The 26,453-nt window shown below is 41.1% G+C and overlaps 1 protein-coding gene across 3 annotated transcripts; it reads right to left on the bottom strand.

The window, feature by feature from the left end:
- On the bottom strand, positions 1-26,097 carry sv2ca (synaptic vesicle glycoprotein 2Ca). 3 transcript variants are annotated; one of them, XM_034872524.1, is made up of 13 exons: positions 26,005-26,097; positions 18,939-19,740; positions 9,470-9,650; positions 8,205-8,356; positions 3,725-3,858; positions 3,131-3,220; positions 2,581-2,691; positions 2,380-2,468; positions 1,824-1,988; positions 1,595-1,728; positions 1,180-1,386; positions 809-968; positions 368-622 (listed from the first exon to the last, which is right to left on the bottom strand). In XM_034872524.1, exons 2-13 carry the CDS (start codon positions 19,534-19,536, stop codon positions 439-441), a joined length of 2,205 nt encoding a protein of 734 aa, XP_034728415.1. In that variant the 5' UTR covers positions 19,537-19,740; positions 26,005-26,097; the 3' UTR covers positions 368-438. The 3 variants fall into 3 exon arrangements, with proteins under 3 accessions (XP_034728414.1, XP_034728415.1, XP_034728412.1); XM_034872521.1 differs by lacking the exon at positions 26,005-26,097 and adding an exon at positions 25,338-25,569; XM_034872523.1 differs by lacking the exon at positions 26,005-26,097 and having other exon boundaries at positions 1-622; positions 18,939-19,536.
- Between the last annotated feature and the right edge of the window lie 356 nt (positions 26,098-26,453).

The following is a 26,453-nucleotide window of genomic DNA, read 5'->3' as shown; positions in this document are numbered from 1 at the left end:
TCACTCTTCTCCCCATCTGGCTTGTCTAAATAAGACTGTATTAATATTAAAGCCATGCAGTGACTCCACACAAGGTTTTGGCTGCAGCTGGAAGGGGCAACCAGTCACTGAACAAAACTGCACCAAAGTCTCAGTACCAAAACCTGTGCAATCTCTCCCCTCTGTCTCCAGATAATATAGTCACAAAATGACTGAGCTGATCATTTGCTAACAAGGAATCTAATGCTTTTGAGTTGTGTGATAAAGTAAAACACTGTGAGAAAGGTGTGTTGCTATCCAGCTTTACTAAGGTACACTAGCGGAATGTGATTAATAGTGTAAATTCAGTTTGTTTGAACCAAGCCATTTGCGCTCCTTGCTCAACGCCCCCGGGGCTTTCTCTCGGATTTACCCAGATTTATCCAGGTTTTATCCCAGCTGATGAATGCCAAGCCAGTGTTACATGAGGACATTCTCCCTGGTGTCAGGCAACCTGAGTGCAACCAGGCCTCCCCCGACGAGCACAGACGAGGCCATGAGGATGGGGATGGCCTTTGTGATGCCAACAAGAGAACCAAAAATCAGGTTCCCCAAGACTGCAGCCAGCTTGCAGAGAGCATTGCAGAATCCAAAGCCTGTTCCTCTGTGGGGAAAATGACCAAGGACAGGAGGAGGTAAAAGGTAGACGAGAGAGAGAAATGTGTTACAGTTGACTGAATCACCCCTGTGTGTTGTGTATATATCTGTCCACCTATGTACAGTAAATCCCTCCACAAGTCTAAACAACTATTTAAACCAGTATACAATTATCCATTGTATGTCTTCTCACCTCCTGACAGTAGGGAATGACTCAGTCGTCACCACATCCAGAGAGTTCCAGGCAGAGATGCTCAGGCCGTTGTAAAGGCACAACATGAAAATCATCATGGACTCACTGGTGCCGAACCACAAGAAAAAACAGCTGATGCCTGAAAGGACCATGGAGCCACCTGATGGACATACAAACACACAGAGCAAGAGTTAGCGCATGTGAAGCTCTTTTGACTTTTAATGTTCTACTGAATTATAGGGCCTAATTAGAATGACCTCTCATACTCAATGATGGATGCTACATCCATACCATGAAAGATTTCAACATCCTGCACTCGATGCGAAAAGCATAACATAAACATGAATCTCACTCTTATCCTCCATTCTTACCTAACATGGACAGACGACCAATTTTGTCCATGAGAAGGGCGGACACAATGTTGCCGGGCAAAACAGCCAGAGTCCCCAGGAAGTTGATGAAGTAAACCCAGTAGGCACTGTAGTCATCATCAAATGTCATCTGGCATCCTTTCTTGTTGTGTGTGAATGTGCTGTTGATCAACTCTGTGCCATCTATTAGCTTGGATTCATCAATGTCTGTCCAAAGAATACAAAAAAAATTACATTTGGCAAAAATAAAACAGTGTCCATCACAACACAGTATATGGTTGTCTTGTCTCTGAAAATGTTATTTGAGAGGATTATACCTGATGAATGTGAGAATCAAAAATGACAAAACATCCCACTTTAGCTATGTATTTATGTCAAAGAAATAGTTTAAAAATATAGAATCCTTATACCTCACCTGTGTTGAAGAAGAAAGCATCAATGAAAGTGCAGTTGCGGAAGAAGGAGCCCACTGAAGTCACATCATCAAAGTAGCAGTTACGAAAGGTAGAGTCAATGAAGGTGACGGACCTCAGCTTCATATTGATGAATCTGAAAAAGTACAGTTACATTCTGTTTTAAATATTCTATCATAGTATAATAGTCAATCCATCCACTTAGCCTGCTGATAAGTATACTTGTCCTACCGGTCATTGATGAACAGGCCATTTTGGTGTATCTGGTTCTCCAAAGTGAAGTTGAAAGTGAAGTCTTCAATGCGTTCATTATTGTGCAGCTTCACTTTGGAGGCATAATCATCTGCCTGGAGGTGTTTGATGACATCAGGGAACCAGACTGACAGGCCATAATAGCTGCAACCACAAGGATACAGGGATCAAGGACATCAAGATTTGATCAATTTATCAGTCAAAATATGTTGATTTTTATTCTGAAATCTGATAAAAACGTGGACAGATACATGCATACATGTGCGATCAGACAGTAGAAAACCAGGATACACTTGTGGTTTCTGTTTAATTTTAAAGACTGTTTTCAGGGTGTTTTTAATTGCTGGCTACTTTCACTCCTCCTTTCAGGCCACAGACTGATTTTGAGACCTCACAACTTCTGCACAGCAGAGAAATCAAAACGACAGAGATGCAATGTGGTCTCAATCCTGACTGCCTTATGCTTTTATCTGACGGGACTAATTAGACTTGTCTGATTTTTTTATGACACAAATGACATCAGGAATAAGCTCACCCAAATGACAACGTGAACCAAACTATAGCTAGTCTCATCATGTTTTCTCTCATAGGGTAGTTGAAGCACTTCATGAGATTCAGATAGATCTAAAGAGAGATAAGAGACTTAGTATACACATCATGTGATCAAAAGACAAATTTAGGGTTGAGGCAGCGGACAGGAAAAAAAAATGTATAACATAGAAAGACAAACGATTACCCCATGTATTTCAGTCTTTATTCTGAAGAAAAACTTGGAAACTTGGTTGCCAGACTCTGACTCCATTTCCACCAGTTCATCCATCTGTTTGGGGATCTTAATCCTGTTTACCTAAGAAAGTAATCAAGAAGTTCAATCATGATCACAGTACAACACAATACTCACATTCAACATTCATTTATTGTGATTACCTAAGCAACATCATGGATGTTACTCGTATTATGGCTTTTCACGTTTTCATATTTGATTATATTTAGTTTGACACAAGATTGGAAGCACATGAAAACTGTAAAGAAAATCAATGTAAACAGTGTATGCTACTGTACATGATCAATTCAAGAAACATGTTGACTAAGAGGCTTTCCCAAAGTGCAACTCACGAAGCAAATAAGCCTGAACGACACAAAACAGCTTTCAGAAGCTTCATAATTCAGATATGATCCTGTACAGTCAAAGCGGTGTCCCAGCGGTGGCAGAATATAAGCCTCTTTGCTTCCTTAAGCATCAGGAAACCCAGCCAAGGCAGTGCACAGCAGAAACAAACACTCACGGTGAAGACTTTCTCCGGTTGCCCACGCGCTCGCATGTTGGTGTCGTGGATCTGTTTGAGGATCATCCAGGCTTCATCATGCTTCCCCACCTGACAGTAAAAAAAGCGGAAAAAAGAGAGAAGATAAATTTATGGGATCAGCACTGGTCTCGCTTACTCAGAAAAAAGCAGCACATCCACATTTGCTAATACTGTAGAGGAATATATTCCTTTTGATTTTTCCAAGATCAGCCAAAATGATGCAAGTCACGACAACTGACTCATTTTACTTCAAAGAGTAATTATCCTGCAGCAGCAAACCTACTGTCACAAATCTCCAGGCTTTTGTTTGCACATATAAAGCCTCCTACAGGAGTTTTATATGACTCACACAGTTTGATCTTATTAAATCTGTTGGGAAATATCCAAGTACTCTCAATTTACCTGATGTACTATTCTACAGTTGTTGAATATAACAACAGATAAGCACGGACAGTGGGTGACAATGACACAGCATTCTTGAAGATCCAACTGTTGCAGCAGATTCATGAGGGATTAATACAGTTTCAGTGTGAATACTTCTTAAGCTGTAATTATTTGGAAAAATAGCATTACCTCGAGGTAGAACCTGGGACTTTCAGGCATGAAGGTAAGTGCCACCACAGCACACACACAGGGCAGGGCACAGACGACCACAAATACCCTCCAGCTGTGAAACTGGTATGCTGAACCCATACTGAAACTCCAACCTGTCAACAGTGGCATACAACACCAATGACAATCAGATGGATGACATGCCGGAAAGGGAAAGAAATGCATTTGAATACTTGATGAAAACATGACACATGACATGCTTAATTTTTATTGTCTTTCAGACACTGCTCCAATAGTGGGTAACATTATGTTGGATGCCAATAAATTGTATAATGTTTAATATGTTACATATGTCTGATGTTTTCTTATTGAATGTTGTCTTTTTGTCCATGCAGCTTATCCATGTTTGCACATTGTCAAGAGTTTGTCAAGCATTGGTAATTATCTCATGTTAATCTGAAAGCTCGCAAATCCAAGTGCTGCCAGATTTACTCAAATGCTATTTACATACTATGGCACTACTTTCGACCTGGCTGTATTATTCATTATTCAGAGTTAATATTTAGACTTAAAGCCCTATTTCATTTACATTACATGGTTCATCTTTTGTGTGGCATTGACTTTATTTTGCTAATAAAGATATATGTTGCTGCCTTACTATAATGTAAAATATTCAAGCGATCCTGAAAATAATTATTTTTATGCGAACAAAATTACTATTAATTTCTTTGGTCATAAATGCTTGGTTCATTAATCAGACCACAATTGTGGTCTTATGAAAATTTGTATTGTGAAATATACCCTAATGCTCAGTGCACAATTTGAAGGCAGCAGGTGGCTATTTAGCCAATCTTCAGCTCACATGGACATGATAAAAGAAACTATGATTACTTAAGGTGTCAAAATGATGCTTTGAGGAAGCAGTGACTTAGTGTACTATCTTATCAGAGGGGGAAAGGGCTAATCGATCTGAGAGGCTAATTATAAATGTTGTGTGTAAGACTCATAATCCAAACACAAAGCGACTGCAAGTAAAAGATGGCTTTTTAAATGAGAGCGCTCGGCAGCCGGAGCAGAGTGATATTGAAGCTCCGAGATGAATGGCTCTGCAAAGGGAGCTGAGAAGAGTGCACAGGGATGGGTTAATTGAATGTGTAGGAAAGGAATTGAGCATTTTCTGCTAAGTTAAATCTCGTTGCACCTGATCTCAGCCCACAGGCACTCTCCCAGACTCATCAATCATTTTAACATGCACACACACACAAATATACACACACGCAGAGACTTATACACTCTGACAAAAGGGGGAGATGCAGACAAAAAACTTGCATTGGCAGAGAAAATGCAGATGACACTGACACGACAAACATAACGCCAAACTCACACCCACACATATGCACATGTAAATACACAAACCTACATTCAGGAAACCTACTAAGGACATTACAGTATTGCTGTAATTTAAAGAGTTTATTGTTTGCAGTGTACAAAACCTACATAAAGATACATGTTATATAACCATGTACAGTATATGTAAGTATGTAGTTACATAAAGCTTGTGACGGTAACTCAAATAATAGCTTGAGAATACAGTATATATAAACTATTGCCAGGACCAGCCAGGATGCAATCACAAATGTACAATGACTTGTACATGTAGATCTGTATGTGTTCTCTCATTCACTCCATTTTTTTGATTTTTTTGGGAGGAAGCACAGAAAGGGTTTGCCGTGTCGGTTGTGTCCTCCCACGTTCCACAACATATCGTGCTGCATGGAGATGCTGCTCCAAAGGGAGTAGCACCATTATCCATCAACAGGCGTAGGAGGGGAGTCAGGGAGTGGGGAGGGGGTTAACACTAATGGTTATACCAGAAAAAGGCTGCTCGAAATTAATCTCACAGCATATTCAAATCTGGCTTTGAAAGCAATTCATATCAAAATCTAAAAACACCCATTTTCAAAGGGGAGTGGGCATCTGTAAGTGGTGTAAATCCATCCCAGAAGAGACCAGACCAATGTTAAAAAAAAGACAATTGGAAAAAATAAAGCAAAAACTGCAAAAGGAAATAAGTCATGATTGGCTTTTACTTTCATAGTGTCTTTTGTTGGGCAGTGAGAGTGATGACTTTTGTAGACAACGTCTCGCCTGTATGTATTTCCGCTTTCCTAGAGTCAGTTTATTTATTTCCTTGCCTGTCTCCGTGTGTGTGTGTGTGTGTGTGTGTGTGTGTGTGTGTGTGTGTGTGTGTGTGTGAGTGTGTGTGTGTGTGTGTGTGTGTGTGTCTATTTGTCTGGACTAAATCAGAGTTAGACACAGGAGTAAAGAGAGAAAGAGACAGAGTAACATGGAGAAAAAGGGAAGGAGTTGTTCAGCAGAGATTTCCTTTTCTACAGAAATGTAGCGTGGCTTCCTGCCCCTTAGGGTTACTGTTTTACCCACGCCATTGGAAATCTCATTACAGGGATTATGTACATACAGTAATTGATTAAGTTTCTGGATGAATGACTCAGAAGTGCTATACTACTCCCAGGCCTAGATACGATAGATAGATAGATAGATAGATAGATAGATAGATAGATAGATAGATAGATAGATAGATAGATAGATAGATAGATAGATAGATAGATAGGGAAGAATTATGGATGGATTCAGACAGTACAGACAGATATTAAGATTTTAAGAGCTTTAAAAATAATTTGACATTTTGCCAGGCTAGCTGTTTTCATTTGTTTCCATTGTTTATGCTAAGCTAAGCCAACCAGCTACATGTACACTATACAGATATGAGAATGCTGTCGTGGTTTACAGAAAGCCCAAATCATATAATGCCTTTCAAGTAGTAGAAACATAGGAGTTACAATTAATTGGCAACTAAATGAAGTCGACTGGAGGGTAGTTAATCTTTAATCTGTGGATCTGAGCGGTGTCTAATGAGGTTACACTCGTGGTGGGCTTTCTTGGCCGCAAGTAAACTCCTCAAACTCTTCTGTCAATGTAATGAGGATCTGTGCCGAGCAGACCTCCTTTAGGGCCCCAGCTGTGAGTCTGGCAGGGGGCTTTTGGGAGACATTAGGAGTCAGCGAGTGGAGAAGATAAATGAGAGCCCTAATGGTGTTAAAAGCTAGTGTTGAGGCACTTGTATCATAACCAATCTCTGGTACCTTTAGGCTTCATTCAAAAGAGATAGAGGTATCTCTGCATGAGGCATTTTGGCCCGCACATTGTAGTGCTGTTGGTTGCAGACACTGCAGCACTTTAGGGAAAACGTAAACACTACTGGTGAGCACTGGAGTATGCAAGACACGTAGTTCCCTCTGAGAGAAAGAGAAGCAGAGTGGTAGTGAGTGTCAGAGAGAATAAGAGCAGAGTAAGGACACTACCTTCCCTTCTATGTGATATCAGCAGTTCTGACAGCAGAGTTTCGTCGTGAAGACTCGTTATGGTTTCAGAGGATTTTGTGAGTCCTTCACTAACTACAGCTGAAGAAGATATACAGCTGTATTTTTGCATCTCTTTGAGTAACATGTGTGTGTCTGTGTGTGTGTGTGTGTGTGTGTGTGTGTGTCTGTCTGTGTGTGCGTGGGGCGTGGGGCGGGGGGGTTAAACCCAGATGACCGCTTACAATGTCAGATGTTATTGCCTTCAATTTCCCTTGAAGAAGACCTGTATATGGCTGCATCCCAGTACAACATCACCCATGCCACTTACGGCAACACACACACACACCCGCACGCACATGCGCACACACACACACACACACACACTGTCTCTCCCTTACTGACGTCACAGGTTGGCTAAAGCATGGTCTGGCCATAAATTACCTCTAGCTGTATCTTTGTCCTGTTAGAGCAAGGAGAAAAACCTAATTATGCTTGATCAAGAAGAACACTCTGCAGAGACAGAGAATGGAGAGAGAGAGGAGAGGTAATAAAAGGAAGGACAGAGTTAGACAGAGAGATAGGGAGAGTACAAAACAGGAGGAGGGGGGCAGTAAAAGGTAGGGAGAGTAGGTTAAAAAAGCAGGGAAGAAATAAAAAGAATGTGAGTAGGAGAAGAGGAGGTGAAGAAAGCTCATTCATTTCATCCTGTATCTTTTCATGATGAGTGCAGCTGATATCTCATGTGGTATTGTCATAAATCACAGCTTTCTCTCCCCCGCAGGCCCACCCTCACACTTTCTGCATGCATCTGCTCTATATTATCCATGCGTATGTTAATCTCTTAACGTAAACCTCTGCCTTTCACAGCCTGCACCCACTCAGAGCTTGTAGGTGATTGAGTCCCATGGCAGGGAAACACTTGCACCTCAAACCATGGGAAAGCCTTCAAGTTTTGTCACATTGCCAAGCTACTCATCAGTTCTATAAAAACTGTAATTCTGTCACAGCTTTTACTGAATTCAACGTTTTTACACTTTATAGTTGGCCTTTTCTATTTATTAAGAAGCACAATCCCTAGCCTAGCAAAATAGGCAGTATTTTCTAACCGATAAACTCACCATAGTGTGGTATGATGGCCCAGGCCATAGCAGATGCATAGATCTCTCCAATCATCCAGAACATACACAGCCAGCTGAGGTGTTCTCCTCTTTTCTCCCTGGACAACACCTCTGCAAAGAAGGAGAAAACGATGGGCACAGCACCTCCTATCCTGCAAGAACCAGGGAGAATTTGGAAGTTAGAAGGAGTAGAGGGAGAAACAAGGACATGTGTTTGCACTTATAATTGCTTTTACATCTGAATCCCTCAGTTTGTGGCCTTTTTTTGGTTCCTGTCAGTCAAACTTTGAAAATTGTAATTTAATCAAATGTTAAAATTCCTACAGAGTCTATTCAGCCTTTAAAAGGTTTTTCCGGGATTTTTTCCAATAAAATAGAATAAACTGAAGGTTCATTACTAAAACATCAAAGGAGACCAAATAAGCAAAAAATAAGCACAGCCAAGCATTTTTGTCCCTCAGCGCCAATTTCTGAATGATTCAGAGACACGGGTCATGTTGGCAGTTTGGACAGCCTTTTCAATTACTCTGGAGGTCTCTGGGGAGAATGGTGCAGATGCAATTACTGAATTAGCTCTTAAAGGAACAGTTGCCAAAGACAAGGACATAATAAATCTCATTCTACACCATGTTTCTATCCATAAAGAGGTCTGTCTCTGGTAGAGTTAACATTTTCACAAACTCTGAAACACATAAGAGATGATTACAAAAGCGTTCATTATTATTGAAGTTTTCTTTATGGAGTGAGAATGTCACTGGCTATATCTTGGACTGGCTGTTCATAGTTGTTACTGCTCTGCATTGCAGCTGTAATAGAAAATTACATTTGGATAGACAGACAGATAGTAAACCATCTGGTAGAAGAGTCCTAAACTACAAACTTTCTGTGGAAGAGTAAGAGAGAAAACAGGCTTCACGTAAGCATGACAGGACATTTCTTTCATCTCTTTTCAACGACTTTAACAATTACTCAGTGGAATCTAAAAAGGCAGTAACAATTGGGAGAGACAGAGACATACCTACAGAAATACTCCTTAAATAGATTGTGCCTCACAGAGATGGATGGAGCCCTGGTGCATACGTTGATTTTGGACATACTGTATACTTTTTTTATGTTCAGATAGTGTGACAACGCTGTTGCCAAAGAAGGAGATTTTCATAGTGTGTCATAGTGTAACAATTTGACTTGACTTTTCCCAAATCGTTTAAACGGATGGCTTGTCGTCTTAGTCAGCCCTAGAATGACTTCCACGTTATCAGACTTACCCAAAGCCCGCGATGAGACGGCAAAGGAGGAAGAGGCCGTATCCCTGAACAAAAGATGACAGGAAGGCAAAAAAGCCATTCGTGGACATGCAAATGAGGAGGCACTGTCTGCGGCCCACTTTGTCAGACATCCCTCCCCAGAAGAACGCTCCAACCATCATCCCCAAGTAAACAACACTGCCTGGAAAGACAAGGGGAGAGAAGGGTTTGATTGATGTTTGTCTTAACGTACAATACATTACCTCACAACTCTGTATGTGCACATGTCCATATGAGGTTGTATATTTTGGTGTCTCAGACCACACAAACATTTTAGGAGTTTATCTCATTGGTTACCTTATGGAGATGGTGTTAGTGCCAGTCCTCTCATCAGGTTTTATCTAATGAGTTTCCTCCTGCAGACTTTTCTCACATATGATTCATTAGATCATTTTCACAAAGCTCTTAAAAGTGTTCTAAGGGATGTTGGGTGGCGTTACTTTTGTTGACATTCAAAGTATTTTCAAATAAAAAGAGACCTTCTTGCTTCTCCCTCCTACTCATCCCATCCCCTCCCTTCTGTGCTTCCGCACACTAACCCATCAACCCCTTAATCTTTCATGTCGGTTATTGGCTGGAACACTGTTCGTGTATGCTTTGTGTTGCAGGTGGGCACAGTTTATTTTTGTTGCGGTTTGAAGACCCTGGGTGTTGTACAGAGACCATAGTGGATAGTAAGGAGATGTTTGCTCTGTGTGACAACAAATGTTGTGGCCTAAAACATGTGTGACATTGCTTAGAGCACCTTTAAGGGACACCTGCAATAACCAAGTTTTAGTAACTGGGAAGCAGAGGAAACAAGCTGTGAACACAGCACTGACATATTTTTCCCTTAACAAACTTAACGTAGCAACCCCCTCACCTCCCTCCTCAAAGCCACCCAACACTGACACTTAGCCAAGAAGTGTTTTAGAAATCATGTCCTCTAAATGTGCAGTTGCTGGCAAATGGTGGTATCAAATATAATATGGAGCAACATTAAGCATGCGCCTCCAGTATCGCTGAATGTTTGTCAGTAAAATGGAAGTTTTGGTGACTGACTGACTGACATATGCAATGTTGAACCTATAGATCATCATGCCATTTAAAAAAAGGGAATAATATACTTCTGTCAGATGTTAGTGCTGATATCACTCAAAATGTTTTATAGCTAAACACACACAATCCCCAGGTGACATGTTAGACAAATACATCTAATAAGAACAGATTGCTACATGTACAATTTCTATAGCATCCCTGCTACTCTGACTGGATCCTTAAAATTGGAGCACTGACTGATGACAATGAACCTCACACCCTTTTTAAAAAGCCTCTGCCCCAGTTACACTCTAACATTGATAAGTAAATACAGTGTGTAAAGACTGAAAACAAGCTCTGATCAATGGGGAGAAAAATGTGAACAGTAATGTTGTGTGACTTTACAAAGGGGCCTCTGCTCTCTTTTAATCTCTCTCATCACAATTGGGATCAATGCTCCAACAAAACAGCATTGATTTCTCTCACTGATCATCATGATTCTGCTCTGGAGAGAGGAGCCCATTATTACCGCTTTAGTCTACATTGTATGTGGCATCGTGTGGTTAGCAGCCTGAGCCTTCATGAACATACCTGGTCTGCTGCAAAAAGCAACTCCAACTGGATTTGTCTCCGTTTACAATTTCTTTTTAGGTTTATGTTCCAGACTTAAACCCTTTAGAGTTTACTATAATATACAGCAATATCGTTTGCCTTTATAAATATCCAGACATATGCAGACAGAAGAATGGAATGTGAAAGTTGTAGTCAAGTATGGAGTGTTATGACTCAGCAGTGGGGACACTTTGTTCATCCCATTACAATAATCTTAATAGTAAGATGCATTTCTTGTCTGTAATGTCTGCAGTCAGGTCTCTTCTCCTCTGCTGTGAGCAGATATCTGTTTGACTCTCCCTTTTCAGGGGTCAAAACCCGGCAATCTATCACATTTGGCAGCCATCTAGATACACCTCCTGAAGGCACCATAAATTTAATTCTAAATTTGACGAAAGTCTTTAGTCTATGCACAGTTCACTTTTGCTTCATTAAGAAAAAGGCTAGCTAAATGGTTCATACTGATAGGAAATACCCAATGGCCACCTATTTAATGCATCCAAACATCCAGAGGCCTTTTCATTTAGATTGGGCCCTCAATTTTCCATAAAGACAATGAACAGTTTTTTTTGTTTTTTTTGTAGAGATACTGGCATAACATCTGATTTCTACTACTTTAATGCCCTTTAAAAAAACACAAGAGCAATAAAACGATTGACTAATTAGCACATCCCTCCCAGGACAGTCGATTACGTAATGAATTTATTGACGTTCCGTCCGACTTGCTGCACGGTATCTCTAAGCATGACATCAGCAGTGCCCGCACCAGCAAAGAGCAGAGTGGTGTACTGTAATGTAATAAAACCCAAAAATAGCCGACATTATGACGTCTGTCTCATCACCAAAAGACCACAAGGTAGTTTGGGTGGCATTAACCTGTCATGTCTGAAAATGATGGTTCATAGTTGATTCTGAGCCACCCCCCACCCCCAGTGTGATGTCAGAGTGATACAGACCAATTTTCTGTAGCTTTAAAACTCAAACTAAGCAGTTACTACACTGCAGAAAAATCATAGGTTGGAAAGCCTTTCACAGGAACCGTTACACCGACAAGACAGACACACTGAGACATTCTTTACAACCTGTTCTAGCTGAACGATGACTGTATTTAGCCGTTAGTAACAAGCTAATAGCTTTTTCTCTTCACATTTTTAATCATTTTTAAAAAGAGGAATAAAATGTTGACATCAAAAATGATCCCTGACATGTATCCCCTTATTGGATGACCACATGTAGATTATGTTTTCTATGTATGCCTTTGTCAAAATACACAGATCTTTCAAAAAACAACTCAGAATCAGTTGTTGTCCAGAAAAACAAGATGATCATTTACATACTAAATGTAGGCAATGCATCGTTAACTTTGCTGAAATTGTTTTGAACACAGGCTGAGTTACACGTAGGTGCCCCAGGGAGCACTTCTAGTTCACAGTCATACATTAACATTTTGAAGCCTGTATGGGATTTTCTGTTTTTAAAGGAAACAGGTTGAGAGTTGTGAAAATGAGGGTCTCCATTAAAACATTGTTTTAAAGGTTATCTAGTGACCAACATGTGTTTTTTTTATGTGTTTTTTTAGTAAATATAAGGATGAAATGGGTATTTACTTGGGTGTAGTTAATATTAATGTTTTTCTCAAAATGTGTTCATTATAACTCAACATTATTGTAAAGATTGTGCATCGTGGATTTATTATTTATGTGCTCCCAGTGAATACGCACTATTAACCAATTGTGTTTAGTAATCCACTTTAACGTATGACACACATCCCCCATTAAATGTTTCATCATTTCATTAGACTGATGGTCGGGCTACATCTATCAGTCAATACTGAAAGCATTGGAATTATATGGTCGGACCGCAAGAGCTTCAACCAGAGTGTTCTTATTGATGAAACCCTTTTCATTAGTGCTATCAGCCAGTAGGCTACTGCCGTGCCATTGATTTAGTAAGGCTATGACTGTAGGTCTTTTCTCAGGCCTACAGACTAAGAAGAAGGATACAATCGACAGACTTCAGCTCAGTTCAGCTGAAATTCAAGACCAAACATTTCAATCTGAAACTGCAGAGGGATGAAATGTAAAGACTCTATACCGGAGTAATGTACACTTTCTGAAGCACTGATGAGACACATGCTTGAATGCAAAACTCCTTGAATGGATGCCAACTGGTACAGACGTTTCACCACAGTGTGAAATGCAGCTGAATTTGGACTTGATGACCCATATCGACTCTGAGCACCATCAGAAAATGACAGGGTGTCAGGAGACCTCTCAGGCTGAAGCAAAAGGTTTTGCCCCATGACACTTTGTTGGGATGTCAAAACACATCTCCAGGAATGGTTAATATTCAGCAAAATCCCAGGCTCACTCTAAACACAAAACAAATTCCAAGGTATAAGATATGAAATGTGAAACACACCCATACACACACCCATACACACACACACAGGACCAAACAGTAAAAGTCAATAACCGATTCAAATATTACAAATGCATTTAACCTCTTTTGGTGTAGCTACTGTAAACCAGCCACTGGGGAACTAGATGAGGAAGGGAAGATAAAAGAAATTTCATATTTTCACAGGAGCAAGCAAAAACGCAAGACGATGAAATATGTGAGCAGCAGAAGAAAGAGCAAAAGCAATGAAGGGTGGGTCACAAAAGACAGAAAATGATAATGAGGGAGGAGAGTTCAGTAATTGCAAGATAGGGCGAGAGAATGAGAGGGAAGAGGGGAGGAAGGGGAAGGCCCTGGTAAACTGTTTTCTGTCCTGTCACATCCAGAGGAGCCCCCTGAGAGCCGTGGGAGCGCTGAGCTGCATCACGACCTCTTCTCTGATTTCATGCTTTGATGCTCTTCGCTCTTAGCGCTGCAAACTGCCACGATGTTGCGCAAAAACACCCGTCCTGTTTTATTCATAATGATGAGACAATCATACAACAGCGTGGCTGGCGCTACAGTGACGCTGTGGTAACTCTCCCAGTTAGATATAGTCCTACACATTCTCTCTGTTTTTCTCAATCTCTTCATTGCTACTTTGATCTCATCTTATCTCCTCTCCTCGTCCCTAAGCTCTCCTCCCCTTTTGTGCCTCTCTTCCCGACCTTTTTTCTATTTCTCTTTCTCTCAGCTTGAGTTCTTTCCTATTGTTTTCCCCACTTCTCATTTTCCTTCCTGATTTCTACTCCTTTTCTCCCCTCAGCACTTCTCATCCTTTCTTCTCCTCTGTGCTTCCCTCTCATTTATTTGCAGTAGTTTCCTTTTTTGCTCCACTGTCATCAGCTCCTTTAAAGTTCGCAGCGTGTAATCACATTTGTACTACATCGTGTCAGTTTGATCGGATTCATGCCTCCGTCTTTTGCCACCTCCGCAGGAAAAGAGATTTTTTTGTCATATTTAAGTCGAATCAGTGGGGGCAGGATTTCAATGAAAGTAACCCATTGTAGGGCTTAGAGTGAAGGGTTTAAAATGACTCACTCAGCATCAGTAATGATACAACCTTCATTTCCGTAAAAGACTGTGGATAATTTGCATGAAATATGTGATGCCATGAACCCCTGGTAAGAGCAAGCAGTTAGACATTGTTCGCTTGTGGCTGAAATTGCTGGTGGCAGCAGGTTTGGTCCATGTGCATAAAAACACACATGCACTCAGTCCCATCACACACTCCTACCCTCCTCACCCCCAGACACATACACACACACACAAACACACACACACTAACTCAGTCTCCTACACAATGTGAAACTGCACAGTAGTGTAATCTCTGCAGTGATGCTGCGATTTTACTGCAGTTTAGCCATGCTCAGCTGCCCCTGGACTACACAGCCCCACACAGCTTGTCATCTGGTTCCTACAGATAGGAAAAAAGAGGGTGAACGACGGGAAAAGAAAAGAGACAAAGAAGGAGAAGTACTGTGGAAATGGAGCTTGAGAGGAGACAGAGAGTGAGGCTGTACACAAAGAAGCCCAAGAAAGGTACAAGAGATCAGAAGACAGGGAAGCAAGGGTAAAAAGAAGATCAAGTAGAGCGGAAACAAGAAAGGAGGGGGAAAGTATGGATGGCAGAGAGGGAGAGGGATCTTAAATGAAAATGAGGAGAGCCCAGTTGAGAGAGTCAGAGAGAGAAAAGAGGGGAGTTTCAGCAGGGAAACGACAGCCTGAGAGAATACATAAGTAATGATAGGTTGATGCATTCCCATTGTCTGTTGTGTCTGAGATGATAGCTGAGTCTTTCCCTCACGCTGTTGGTGTACTGATACCACCAATCTCAAAACCCTCTGCTCCCATTCACCCACACCTCCCTCCCCATTACTCCTTTCTAACTTGGCGATCTCTCTGCTTTAAAGCTGTCCCTCCTCCTCTCCTGTCCCCCTGTTCATCCCACATAGTGCATCTTAAAGTGCTTTCTCCCTCTCCTGATTCCTTCCTACATCATCCAAAGTATTTCAACCCCTCCTACCCCAACTCTCCATCCTTCATTCTCATGTAGCATCAAATATGCCTGCGTTATCGGGATACTGGTAGGACCAAAATGAATTTTGTAATCTAATCAACATTTTAGTCATCCATCCAATTCTGGCCTTTACGTTTCTCATACTGCATTATCCCATTACACTCAGCTCAGTCCGTGCAGCTTGCCTCCACCTGTTATGTGGTTTTAATGGAGCTGCACAATGCAACTACGACGGGAGTCCAGCTCAGGTGGAACTAACCAAACACAGAAACACAGAAAGGATAGATTTCTAAACCATGTCATTTAAATGTTCTTACAATGTGAATTGAAAATTCCAGTAAAATAATTTCCTCTATACTGTGTGGTCAAGTACTTTTCAAACTTATCTGAAAACCATTAGTTTTTTTGGGGACTGAAAAGCCTGTTCCACTTTTACAGCTAACTTGACAGCTATTGTTGGAGACAGCCACGTGTCACCTCTGAAACGCATGGAATTATCATCCACTTCTTTCCACCTGCCAGTCAGTACATTTACATGAATATAAGAAAGCAGGTTACTTGTGTTAACAATCATTTATGTAACCCGGTTACTGTAGATCTGTGTATACATGGCAGGCAAGTAATCCAATTTGTCCTCTACTTTTGTCGTTATTTTGGAAGCATTGCGTATTTCAGCTGTAATAGTGATACAATGAAAGTGCACAGTTTACAATTAGTCAAGATTTGCTTTGGAGGCCATTTTATTGACTTCTAGAAGATAATTTGAGTTAGTTCCATAATGTTTAATAAATCTATGACTAGAGGGTGTAAAGGGAAGGGAAGGAAAGTTTGGGGTCCCTTACTGGAGCTGCTGCCCCCGCGACCCGATAATGGATAAGCGGTCGAAGATGGATGGATGGATGGATAGAGGGTGTAATGCAACGAATCTAGTAAGATTCACTACTGCAGCAGCAGCAGCAAGGCTATGAACCCTTACTGCCGGGTGGGTAGCCTACAGTGGGGTAGTATTATGTATTGTAGTGAATGTACTGTACTGTATATGTCTGTATATATATATATATATATATATATAGGCCAGAATGGCCTTTTGGGGGGGGGCATTTTATAGTGGGGGGTCTGGCTGTCCTCCGCCATGGAAGTTCAGAGCATCAACAACTTCCTTTCCTTCATTCTGACCCCTTTTTATGCAGCAATTTGCAGTGTAATTACCTTTATATAGTCTATGTAAAGAAGAAAACATAGATGACAATTCAAAATATATAAAAATTATAAAGAAAAGTATGTTGATAAGTGTTATTGGACCTTTTTTAGCGTATCACGTAGACTACATTATTGTTGGTCTAGCCCTCTGAAAGCTATTCTTTATATCCACCAGCCCACCACGAAGAGGACATCTTATTAAGGTCTGTCAATGCAACATAAGAACTTGTTGTCCTGCTATGTTAAATACAGCATATACTGTATATATATGAAATACATAAAAAATGAGACTCCTCTAATTAAATTCATCAACAAACTGGCTGATGTTTAATGCTGCAATAAATTATTGCCATGGCACCTGTGAAACACCAACTCACTTTGTTTTGTTGGCTATAATTAAGTGTAATTACTCTGGAAAACTCCAAATGGATACCAACAAGGTCATAGTAATCATGTAGGCTCTATATGCTGAGACATGCACAACCACCCACCCACCCATACACACACCAATCATATTCACCTCAACAGGGGGGAGCCTCCGGGCAATCAGTGGGAGAAAGGAGAGGAAAATGGGGGAAGGATGGGAGAAGAAAAGAGAGGCACACAGAGAATAGAGGGTGAGAGAGAGGGACAGGGGGTGAGGGTTGGAGTCACGAACAAGGAGAAGCAGAGTGTAGAGCGTGAATGCCTGCAGGACTTTGCTCGGTCAGAGAGGAAGAAAAGAGTTTGCATGGATACTTGGAAAGAGAAAATGAAGGTGCATCGTACGTAACATCCTGAGAGGATTTTAAAGTGACAACCCCACACAGGCATATGTTAACAAACTCTTTTATCATGTAAAAAGTACGAAAATTAAAGTATGATAATAACATATGTTATATATGACATTGGTGTTATTAATGCCTTATCAATTTTGCATGTGTCACTGTGGCAGTTAGTGTCTAAGGGCTGTGTACCTGAAACAATGTCCTCGCCACTCTGGTACTGACACGGTGAGTCAGCCCCTGTACACAGTCTGTGATGATGGATTATACACCTGCAGCCACAGGGACTGCAGGGAGTCCTCAACACAGAGGACAGGAACACTAGCTACCCTCTCAATCTAGACACAGAGACCAGTGGACCGCAACACCTCATCTATGTGAAACACAACTAGGATAAAGTGAGACACGTATAGTACAAACATGCAAGTACAAAAGTAGTGTGACCCTTCTTTTGTTTAAGTTGCATACTATGTACTAATTCAAACATTGATATCAATATGTAGCATGTTTATGCTAGCAAAAGTAAGTAGGCTTACTTAGTAAAATAGTTTTCATTTGGATGTGGTTGTGTCTGCATTATTAAATACAGTTGCAGTGTACAGAATACTCTTAGTGAATACTATTTAACACGTACAATGCCTTACAATTACCCCTTTACATCCTAGTTTGCAGGTGTCCAGACCACCATAAAAAGAACTCCTCTGTCAAAAACATATTTTTAGATCAAATAGTTAAAATCATTCATTGATGTTTGCTAGCATGGGTTACCACTAGCACTGGTTGGTTTTCCATCGTACTGATTTTTCTCCTTGAGAATAACAAGGCCCTTAACAGTATGTGACATTTTGAAGAGTGTGGGGATATTGATTAGTTACATAAAGGGCTATTACATGTATCCTGCCTGTTTGTTCCACAAAGTTTTTGCACTTCTGCAAAAACCCTATGCAGGTGGAGATGACCTGACCTTTAGGTCCTACTTTTATGGAGTAAACGCCAACAACAAATTATTTTACAATTCCCACAATGCAACAAGACATTCTCTTTTCATAATGAACTCCCTGTTTAACACACAACTTTCAAACTCCACCCATCCAGTTTGTCACATGGGTTTTTTAAATGTGTAGTTTCCAGACGCAAGCTGATAACCTGATGACATCAGAAGGACATCTTCATCATTATCATCATCATCATCATCATCATCATACACAATGCAATGTAGAGCAAAAGGAAAGGTCAAGAACCAAGGCATTAGAAAACATTACTCAGAATCATGAAAAATAATCCAAAATGATGAATTATTGAAGGGATTGCATTATTTTATGTTGTAAGTAGATAAACGTCTTCTCATCAACACTCAAACACACACAGGGTCCCTTACCTAGCCATCCTGAGCTGGAATTGGGCACACACATGTCTGTTTCTGCGCTTGGCAGCACAAAGCCCACCACGAACACCTCCACCCCATCTGACATGAGTGCCAGCCCAAGCACCAGAAACAGCTGCCACTGGAACTTCCCATGGCCACACTCCTGGATAATCAGCTCGTATTGTTGGGCCAGCTCCTCCTCGTCCGCCTGTCTCTCCTCCTCCAGCCCCTTACGGTCCCTTGTGGCATCTGACACCGGTTGCCCCAGTGCCACCTGGCCCTCCTTTTGCTTCCTATCTCCTGCGGAGGGGATACCCTGGTACTCGCCCTCGTAGATCTCATCCTCGTCATCGTGGCCCTCGGTTGCATCACTGGAGCCCTCCTCGTTGTCAGGGTAGCTCTCTCCGTCCTGCCTCGGAGGGTTCCGGTAGAAATCCTCATCTTCGTCCTCCTCATCCTGGAATCGGCTGTAGTTGTGGTGGGATGAGTACTCATCTGTGGCGCGATCCACCACCTTGTTGACTTTCTTTGTTGCATGCCGCTTGGCCTCCTTGACAATGTCCTTGGCCCCCTTAGCCAGGGAAGTCCTGTTATTGTAATTGTCCTCCATTATTGCTCCACCAGGTCTTCACGGGGCTTCAGAGAATACTTAGAAGTAGAAGAAAGAGGGAAGAAGGGCAAGAGGGGTGAATGTACGCTGACAGGGGAATTTCAGAAATGGTGAGATCAGTGGGTCTTGAGATGCAGCAGGGAGGAAAACTCTTGAGTCACCACAGGAGATAACCCACAATGGCTGTGGCAATCATCGGCCAGGCTGAGAGTGATGGGGGAAGGGGAAGAGACAGACAGATAAAAAAGAGAGAGAACAAGCAGGAGAAAAGACAGGGGATAGAAAAGAGGGAGAAAGTAAAAGAGAGGGAGATGTTCAAATCATCAGATAGTGCCCGCATGTCTCCCCCGCTACATTCATAACTATCCCAGACTAACAGGTGACACCCCATAGACAGCACATACCCTCTTTAATTATTCACTCACCATTCTCACAAGCCCCTAATCATTCGGAGTGATGTGAGGAAAAAAGACTTTGGCTCAGTTTATATTCAAAATGAATATTACATTTCCAGGGGCACTCTTCTTGTTCCAAATTTCATAAGTTGGACATAGTTTTGAAGAGATAAGCATTTCAAACAGAGATGCTGAATCTGCTGACTCATGATTGGCTCCGTGGAAAAGAGGTTAATAAACAAGGCTCTGTTTGAAATCAATTTGCCCCCAATAAAGAACTGGTTTGTTATAATGGGAGTGACAATCCAACCGGAATGGCATTGTCATATTTAATCCTTGCAAAGGAAGGAGGAAAGGACAAATCATCATCAGTGGATGCACATTCAGACACATAGTACACAAACATACACACACACACACACACAATAGCTATTCTTTTAGGGCCCTGATTTTGTGTAGTCAGATGTCTTACACATTCTTAACACGTAAGTAGCACACATAAATAAATATACTGAAAGACTCTCTCATACACCAGAACATACGATGGACATATGTGAGTGTGCTCTCACAGCATGACTGGGACAGCCCTTTTCCATTTTGGCAGACCTTTGCTGATGGGAGGGAGACCCCAGCGTCACTGTGCTAATGATGTAACATGATTTCATGTGAACGTTCAAACTGTGATCCACACTTCATCATCACAATGTCTCCACAGGCTCACTCTGGCTTGTTTATTCCATAATTTGTCATAGCACAGAGACACAACAATATTGTTAAAACACTAAACACAGTTGTGGAATTGAAGTGAAGTGAGAAAAATGCTAAATTAAATTCCTTAATATACATTTTTAGAGAACATAGGGTGCACACTTAGGGGTAGGGTGGAGATGGTCATAAATGTTCAATGTGTGTGTGTGTGTGTGTGTGTGTGTGTGTGTGTGTGTGTGTGTGTGTGTGTGTGTGTGTGTGTGTGTGTGTGTGTGTGTGTGTGTGTGTGTGTGTGTGTGTGTGTCGTCAGAGCTGTCCTGTGTGTGTGGTTCCCGTGTGTCTAGGAGCAGCTCACCACAGCCTCTAATGAACACTGAAGCCCTGTCAGGAGGACACAAATCACAGGGCCAGCTCAAGCTCCCATAATGCATTTTACAAGGCAAGATGACACTGCTGATTCAAGGTGACTCTCCTAAACCCTTTTGGTTTATTGGATGACTTATGTGCTTATGAGCACACTGCTTTACACATGTACTGATCATTTTTTCAGTTGTTCACTGGATAATTGGTAAGGTGCACATTGCAAGGGGTTAACTTATGATTAGTGGTAAGATTCTCTCTGTTTCGTCTTTGTCCTGTACAACAAGATTCCCTGCATGAGGTTGCTATCAATGTGTGGAAATTATCTATTGACTGCATCTTTCACTCAAATTAATATTGAATGTTTCTGTAGACTAACACCCTGCCGGGATCGTGTCAGAGTTCAGTGGTGTCACTGAACTGATGCCATTTATCATTTCAGGAGCTCATCATTAGTACTTGAAATGAGCGTGCACGCACCGGCAAAAGGGGATACTTTCTGCCTGTTAGAGAATCAATGGAGTGTATCGTGAGGCCCGCTGTCACAGGTGATGAAGCTCAGACCACAACGGAGCACAAAGACAACCAAACTCACCTGACCACAGCTGACAAAACCCCGACAGTGCAGACAGCCCGAGCAACGGGAGTAATTCCAATCAAACTGGGTAACCACCGACACTGCCAAACAAACCAATCTCTGTTTTATTCTGTGTTTTCTCAACCCTATTCCATTCCTCTTTCATCTTAGGCTCCCTCGTTGGCATCTATTGTTTCCACTGATGCCTGTTTGTCAGAAAATATTTTTCCATTTAAAGCATTGTGCATTTTTAGACCATCCAGCACTTTAATCCTTTTTTGCCAACGTAATGTCTTGACCAAAGCCTCGATCACAGTCCACACATCCGTAGTTGTACAGTTAATCCACCTTTACCTCGTTACCCATCTTCAATTCACACTATCATGACTTCCCTTCAAGGCAACCAAACTTTCTAAACCTTTTGTTTTATACTTCTATTGATAAACAGGATATGTGTTGGAACATAAAGAAGTTGCATCCACATTATGTCCTTAGGGCATAGCTGTTCTCTACAATTAGAATAAAAAGAGAGAGTTGATACAGTGTGTGTATCGTTGCTGTGAACCATGTGAGGATGGCTGAAAATAGGCCTCGCTCTGGCAACACCCCTGTCTGCATGATGGATAGCGGCCCTGCTTTCCTTCAACCTCTTTAGAATACTAAAAAAACACTAGGTCAAGTATCATTTGGCCCCCTTGTATGGATATAAAGATAAATGAAAAGATCAGTTACACAGGGGTTTTGGCCCTACATCCAACTCAGGACAAGCAGTTTGGTAAACGTCAAAAGATGTATGTCGATATCCAGAGCGTTTGACCAACTCGGTCCATTTCAACACACTCTTCTCATGAATCATAACCAAAGGTAGCACAGTAATGAAGCTGCTAATGAGCGTTTTGAAAGAAAGAAAATGAATAATCACACTACATAACATTGTCATAATGACAGTGGTAATGAACACCCGGAGTCAGAAGAACTGAAGAAAAATTAAGCGCTTTTGAGCACAGTAAGGGCTTCCTACAAGCATTGCACTTTATCAAAAGGATGAATTGTTGAAGGCGTTCTACCTCGAGTACAGCAGTCACCAAACAGATTGGTGGGGCAAGCAACTTGTTAGAATAAGTAAAAAAAATGATGCTCCAAGAATTTCACGTTGCTTGAACCATTACTGCTGGAGGAGACACTTGATATTTTTCATGAGAACTTGAAGGAAAATCAATAGTAGCTGTTCGGCTGTCCAGTAGGCCAGACATCGGCTTTTAGAACAAAACAAAAAGACTAATGATGCAAAACAATGAAGGCAGGTAGTGTCTTCTCTCTTGTTTTTACTATTATTATTATTATAAGTGTGAATTCAATTATAATTAATGTATAATGGTTGGATGGTCTCCAAAAGGGCTTTCTGAAATGGTAATTGTCTGTCTTGTGCTTATTTTTAGATACAATGTGCACTATATATTGAACCTGATTTACAGTTTATGTAACTTGTCGTATAGGAACCACAAATTCTTTCTATCTCATTCAGGTTTGACTTGTCAGTGTCCTGCCCTTTCAAAGGCATGTTGCGGCACACTGGCTTGATGGCTGGTTTGTTCTATTAGCATCAGAAAGAGCAGGTCCAATCTCTAAGTGGGCAGAGCCGCATGTAATCCCATCAAACCGGAAAGCCCATGACCTCATCTGGAAGGCAGAGGCACAATGAGCCTGGGACATCTTCCGTTAGGAATTTTCATCAAACACTGATGCCATTACTGACTGAGTGGTGGGACAGGGAGAGGACGAGAGAGAAAAGTCAAAAGAGAAACAAAATAGTTGTTTCTGTAGATGGAGAATATAATAAAAAAATATTTAAAAAAAAAACCCTTTCAAAGCACCTAAACCTTTCACCTCTCTTCAATGGTCAGAGCTCCAGCCCCCCCCCATTATAAATACTTCACAAGCAGAGCTGATTGCAAGCCATGCTAATGTCACAGCATATAGATTCATAAAGCAGCTGCAGCAAATTGACGTCTGCCTTTCCTACCATGATGAGATATAGGATTGCCAAAATAAGTGTTGACTTGAATCATGTATGTGCTCATCATAGCCAAGGAAAAGTAACTCCCCTCTGTTTATGTTAATGTTGTCAAGATGAAAATGGGCACAGAACATGGATACAGGGTACTGTATCTATTTAAACATAAAATGTAACATCTGCACAGACAGAAAAAAACACATGCTAAAGTTGATTAAAAAAACATCTCATCCCACGCTTAAGATTTATACAGAATAAAGTAAGTTGTTTTTGCATCAGGCTAATGTCTGTTTCATCTTCTTGGTCAACATATGGTCTCCCTGCCTTGCCAGATCTCACTGCTGACACAATACAGTGCTTACATAGCAGATACAAAACATGCCACCACCACCACAATCTGGTGCAGACCTTACACTTTGTGTTGCAATGACACAATAACATTGATAAGGCCAGACATGCAAGATGCTACACATTCAATGGTGATTTTACATTGACACTGTATCATGTAATGCATTGTTGTGTGTGTGCATACGATTCAGAAATTCCTTGCCCCTAAAATAATGAGTAATCCGTTCATTTGCCTGTGCATGTCAACAAAATGTGTAGACAGAATTTTTTTTTTTCTCAAGCCCTCGCATCTACACCGTCACTGGCACAGCGTACTTTGAGTCCTTTTTTTCCTGGCAACTGTAATAGAAAATGTATTCCACCTAAATTAGCCTGTGTTCTGCAAAATCTTTTGGAAATCTATTAAAATGACAGGTCAGTGGATGCTTGAGATGGAGATGGATTTAAATGCATATTGAGATTATTCTGAATTACAATGGGATTCTTGTTTAACCGTAGCAGAAAACAACCTACAGTACATTAACTTGAAATTAATGAGTAGGGCTAAAGGAATGAGTTGTGCAACCTGAAATCACGTCTAGCAGGACTACTACAGCAGCCTTCAGATTGAAAACAAAGCACTTTGCCACACATTTCCAGTTCACCAGCTGTGTGCCTGTCAATCCCTCACAGCCTTTTGTGGTGCAATTTAAAGAGGAGTCAGTTGCATGGTCCCGCATCCTCTCCTCTTTTTGGCAGCAGTGCAGAGTGCTTTAACTGCCCCGGGGCAGATGGCTAGTTTCACTTCACCATGCAGTCCGCGGCCAATATAACCCAAAACTCTGCTCAGGCCAATGACAAGTATGTTTTTACTATAAACATGCTTAGTAAACTACAAGCTCCTAAGTAAGTAAATTAATTAAGAGACCTGTAGCCTAAATCCGATATTTTAAACCAAGATGTACATAAAGAATTCCCATTAGCATGTATTTCACACCTAAATAGGCCTACTGAATGAATTTAATTCCACAATTTTAAAAAGGTACTGGAAATGGATCTCAACTACATCCCTATGTATTGAGGCAATTATCATGACTGCTTTCACTAAATGATGCAAATTTCTCTACTATGAGACATATAGACGAAGTTGGCACCCACAGAGAAAAAAACAACATATCCACGGAAACCATCCCAACTTTTAACAAATGATACACAAACTTATGAATAAATAATGAGGTATCCCAGTCTCAGCTTAGATGTTCGTTGGAGATATAATTGGAAATATATGAACAACATGACCTGTAAGTCCTAATACAGCGGATCATTAAACAGTCTATTGGAAATGTTGGATTTGTACTAACTCGGAAGTGTTACACAGTCAGCATGTTTTCAGAAAAAAAGTAGTAGGCTAATTTCTTACCGTCGTTTATGGCTAGAAGAGTGAACTGGGCTGATAATTACCCATTGCATCAGACTCCGCTTTCGCTTAATGGTGAAACAAAAATATTCTTGTGGGTTTTTTACTCTAGAATAGTAATGTGAGTCAGAGGTAATTGCCAGCGCAGTGAGGTTTTTTCCGATGCAGTGCTCTCTCGCTGCAGTACTTCAGGAAAGGAGAGAGCGAAAGAGAGTGATGGTGGTAGGAGGCACAGAGAGGGAGGGAGGGATGGAGAGGGGGGGGCAGTGTAATCAAGGATTGCACTTCATTGAGTGATGCGGGTAATTCCGTCTGATGGAACAATCTGGTTAGGTGACTGAATGACGTGAAACACTGCAACGCATGAATGCCAAACAGATGTGAAAAAGGTCTTGTTTTAAACTGGCAATTTCAAGTCTCAGTGAAAAAGAACGGGAGTAGCCTACGTGATAAATACATGGGCTTCTGCTTGAGGACAAAAGTTGTCCGTTTAGGCAACAACTGATGCTTAATCGAAAAGTTTTTCACAGGTTCTCATGTGAGTTGTCTTATATATATCTGAATTGTGTAGACGCAATTTTTTTTTTTTTACAATTCGGAGCGTTCAGTCGTCTATTTTCAACTTCCAGCCATAACCGCTTTCATAAAAGAAGAGCTGTCAGTCTCTCACCTTGTTGTTGTTATGCAGTCGACTCTGAGTCCCGTACAAGGCATGTCTACGACTGTCTCTGTCCTCGGTGCTGACCGACACCTGAGCGTCTCTGCGTCTTGGGTGCTGCTAAAGAAATAACACTTGTCGTGCACAGTCGCAAGTTCTGTACGTATCCAGTTGCACATTTAAATCAAAGACTTTCCTTGTCCCCTAACTGTGCTCCACATGCTGAACCTTCCCAAAAATAGCTTCAGCTAATCACAGGAAGTAATAACCCTTAGGAAATTGATTTGAAATTAAGGACCCAAAAAGTTTTATTTACAAATATAGCCACAAATAGTTAACAACCAATGGTACTAGAACATGAAGCATCTGTCCACTGCTCTATACTAGCTCTATACATTTGATTCCAGATTAGATTTAGTCATACATCAGAAAGAGAGCTATATAAGGCTACATATATATAT

This window comes from Etheostoma cragini, chromosome 5, assembly GCF_013103735.1.
Source record: "Etheostoma cragini isolate CJK2018 chromosome 5, CSU_Ecrag_1.0, whole genome shotgun sequence".
Classification (NCBI taxonomy): Eukaryota; Metazoa; Chordata; class Actinopteri; order Perciformes; family Percidae; genus Etheostoma; species Etheostoma cragini.
This window is presented reverse-complemented; position numbering and strand designations above follow the sequence as displayed.

What these genes read in the sequence shown, in the direction of transcription:
- sv2ca (XM_034872524.1), bottom strand. Translation starts at nt 19,536, where the DNA reads ATGGAGGACAATTACAATAACAGGACTTCCCTGGCTAAGGGGGCCAAG. An exon ending in GGCCTGTTCATCAATGACCG is followed by an intron (nt 1,729 to 1,823) that starts GTAGGACAAGTA and finishes GTACTTTTTCAG; the next exon opens with ATTCATCAATATGAAGCTGA. An exon ending in TGGTCGTCTGTCCATGTTAG is followed by an intron (nt 969 to 1,179) that starts GTAAGAATGGAG and finishes TATGTCCATCAG; the next exon opens with GTGGCTCCATGGTCCTTTCA.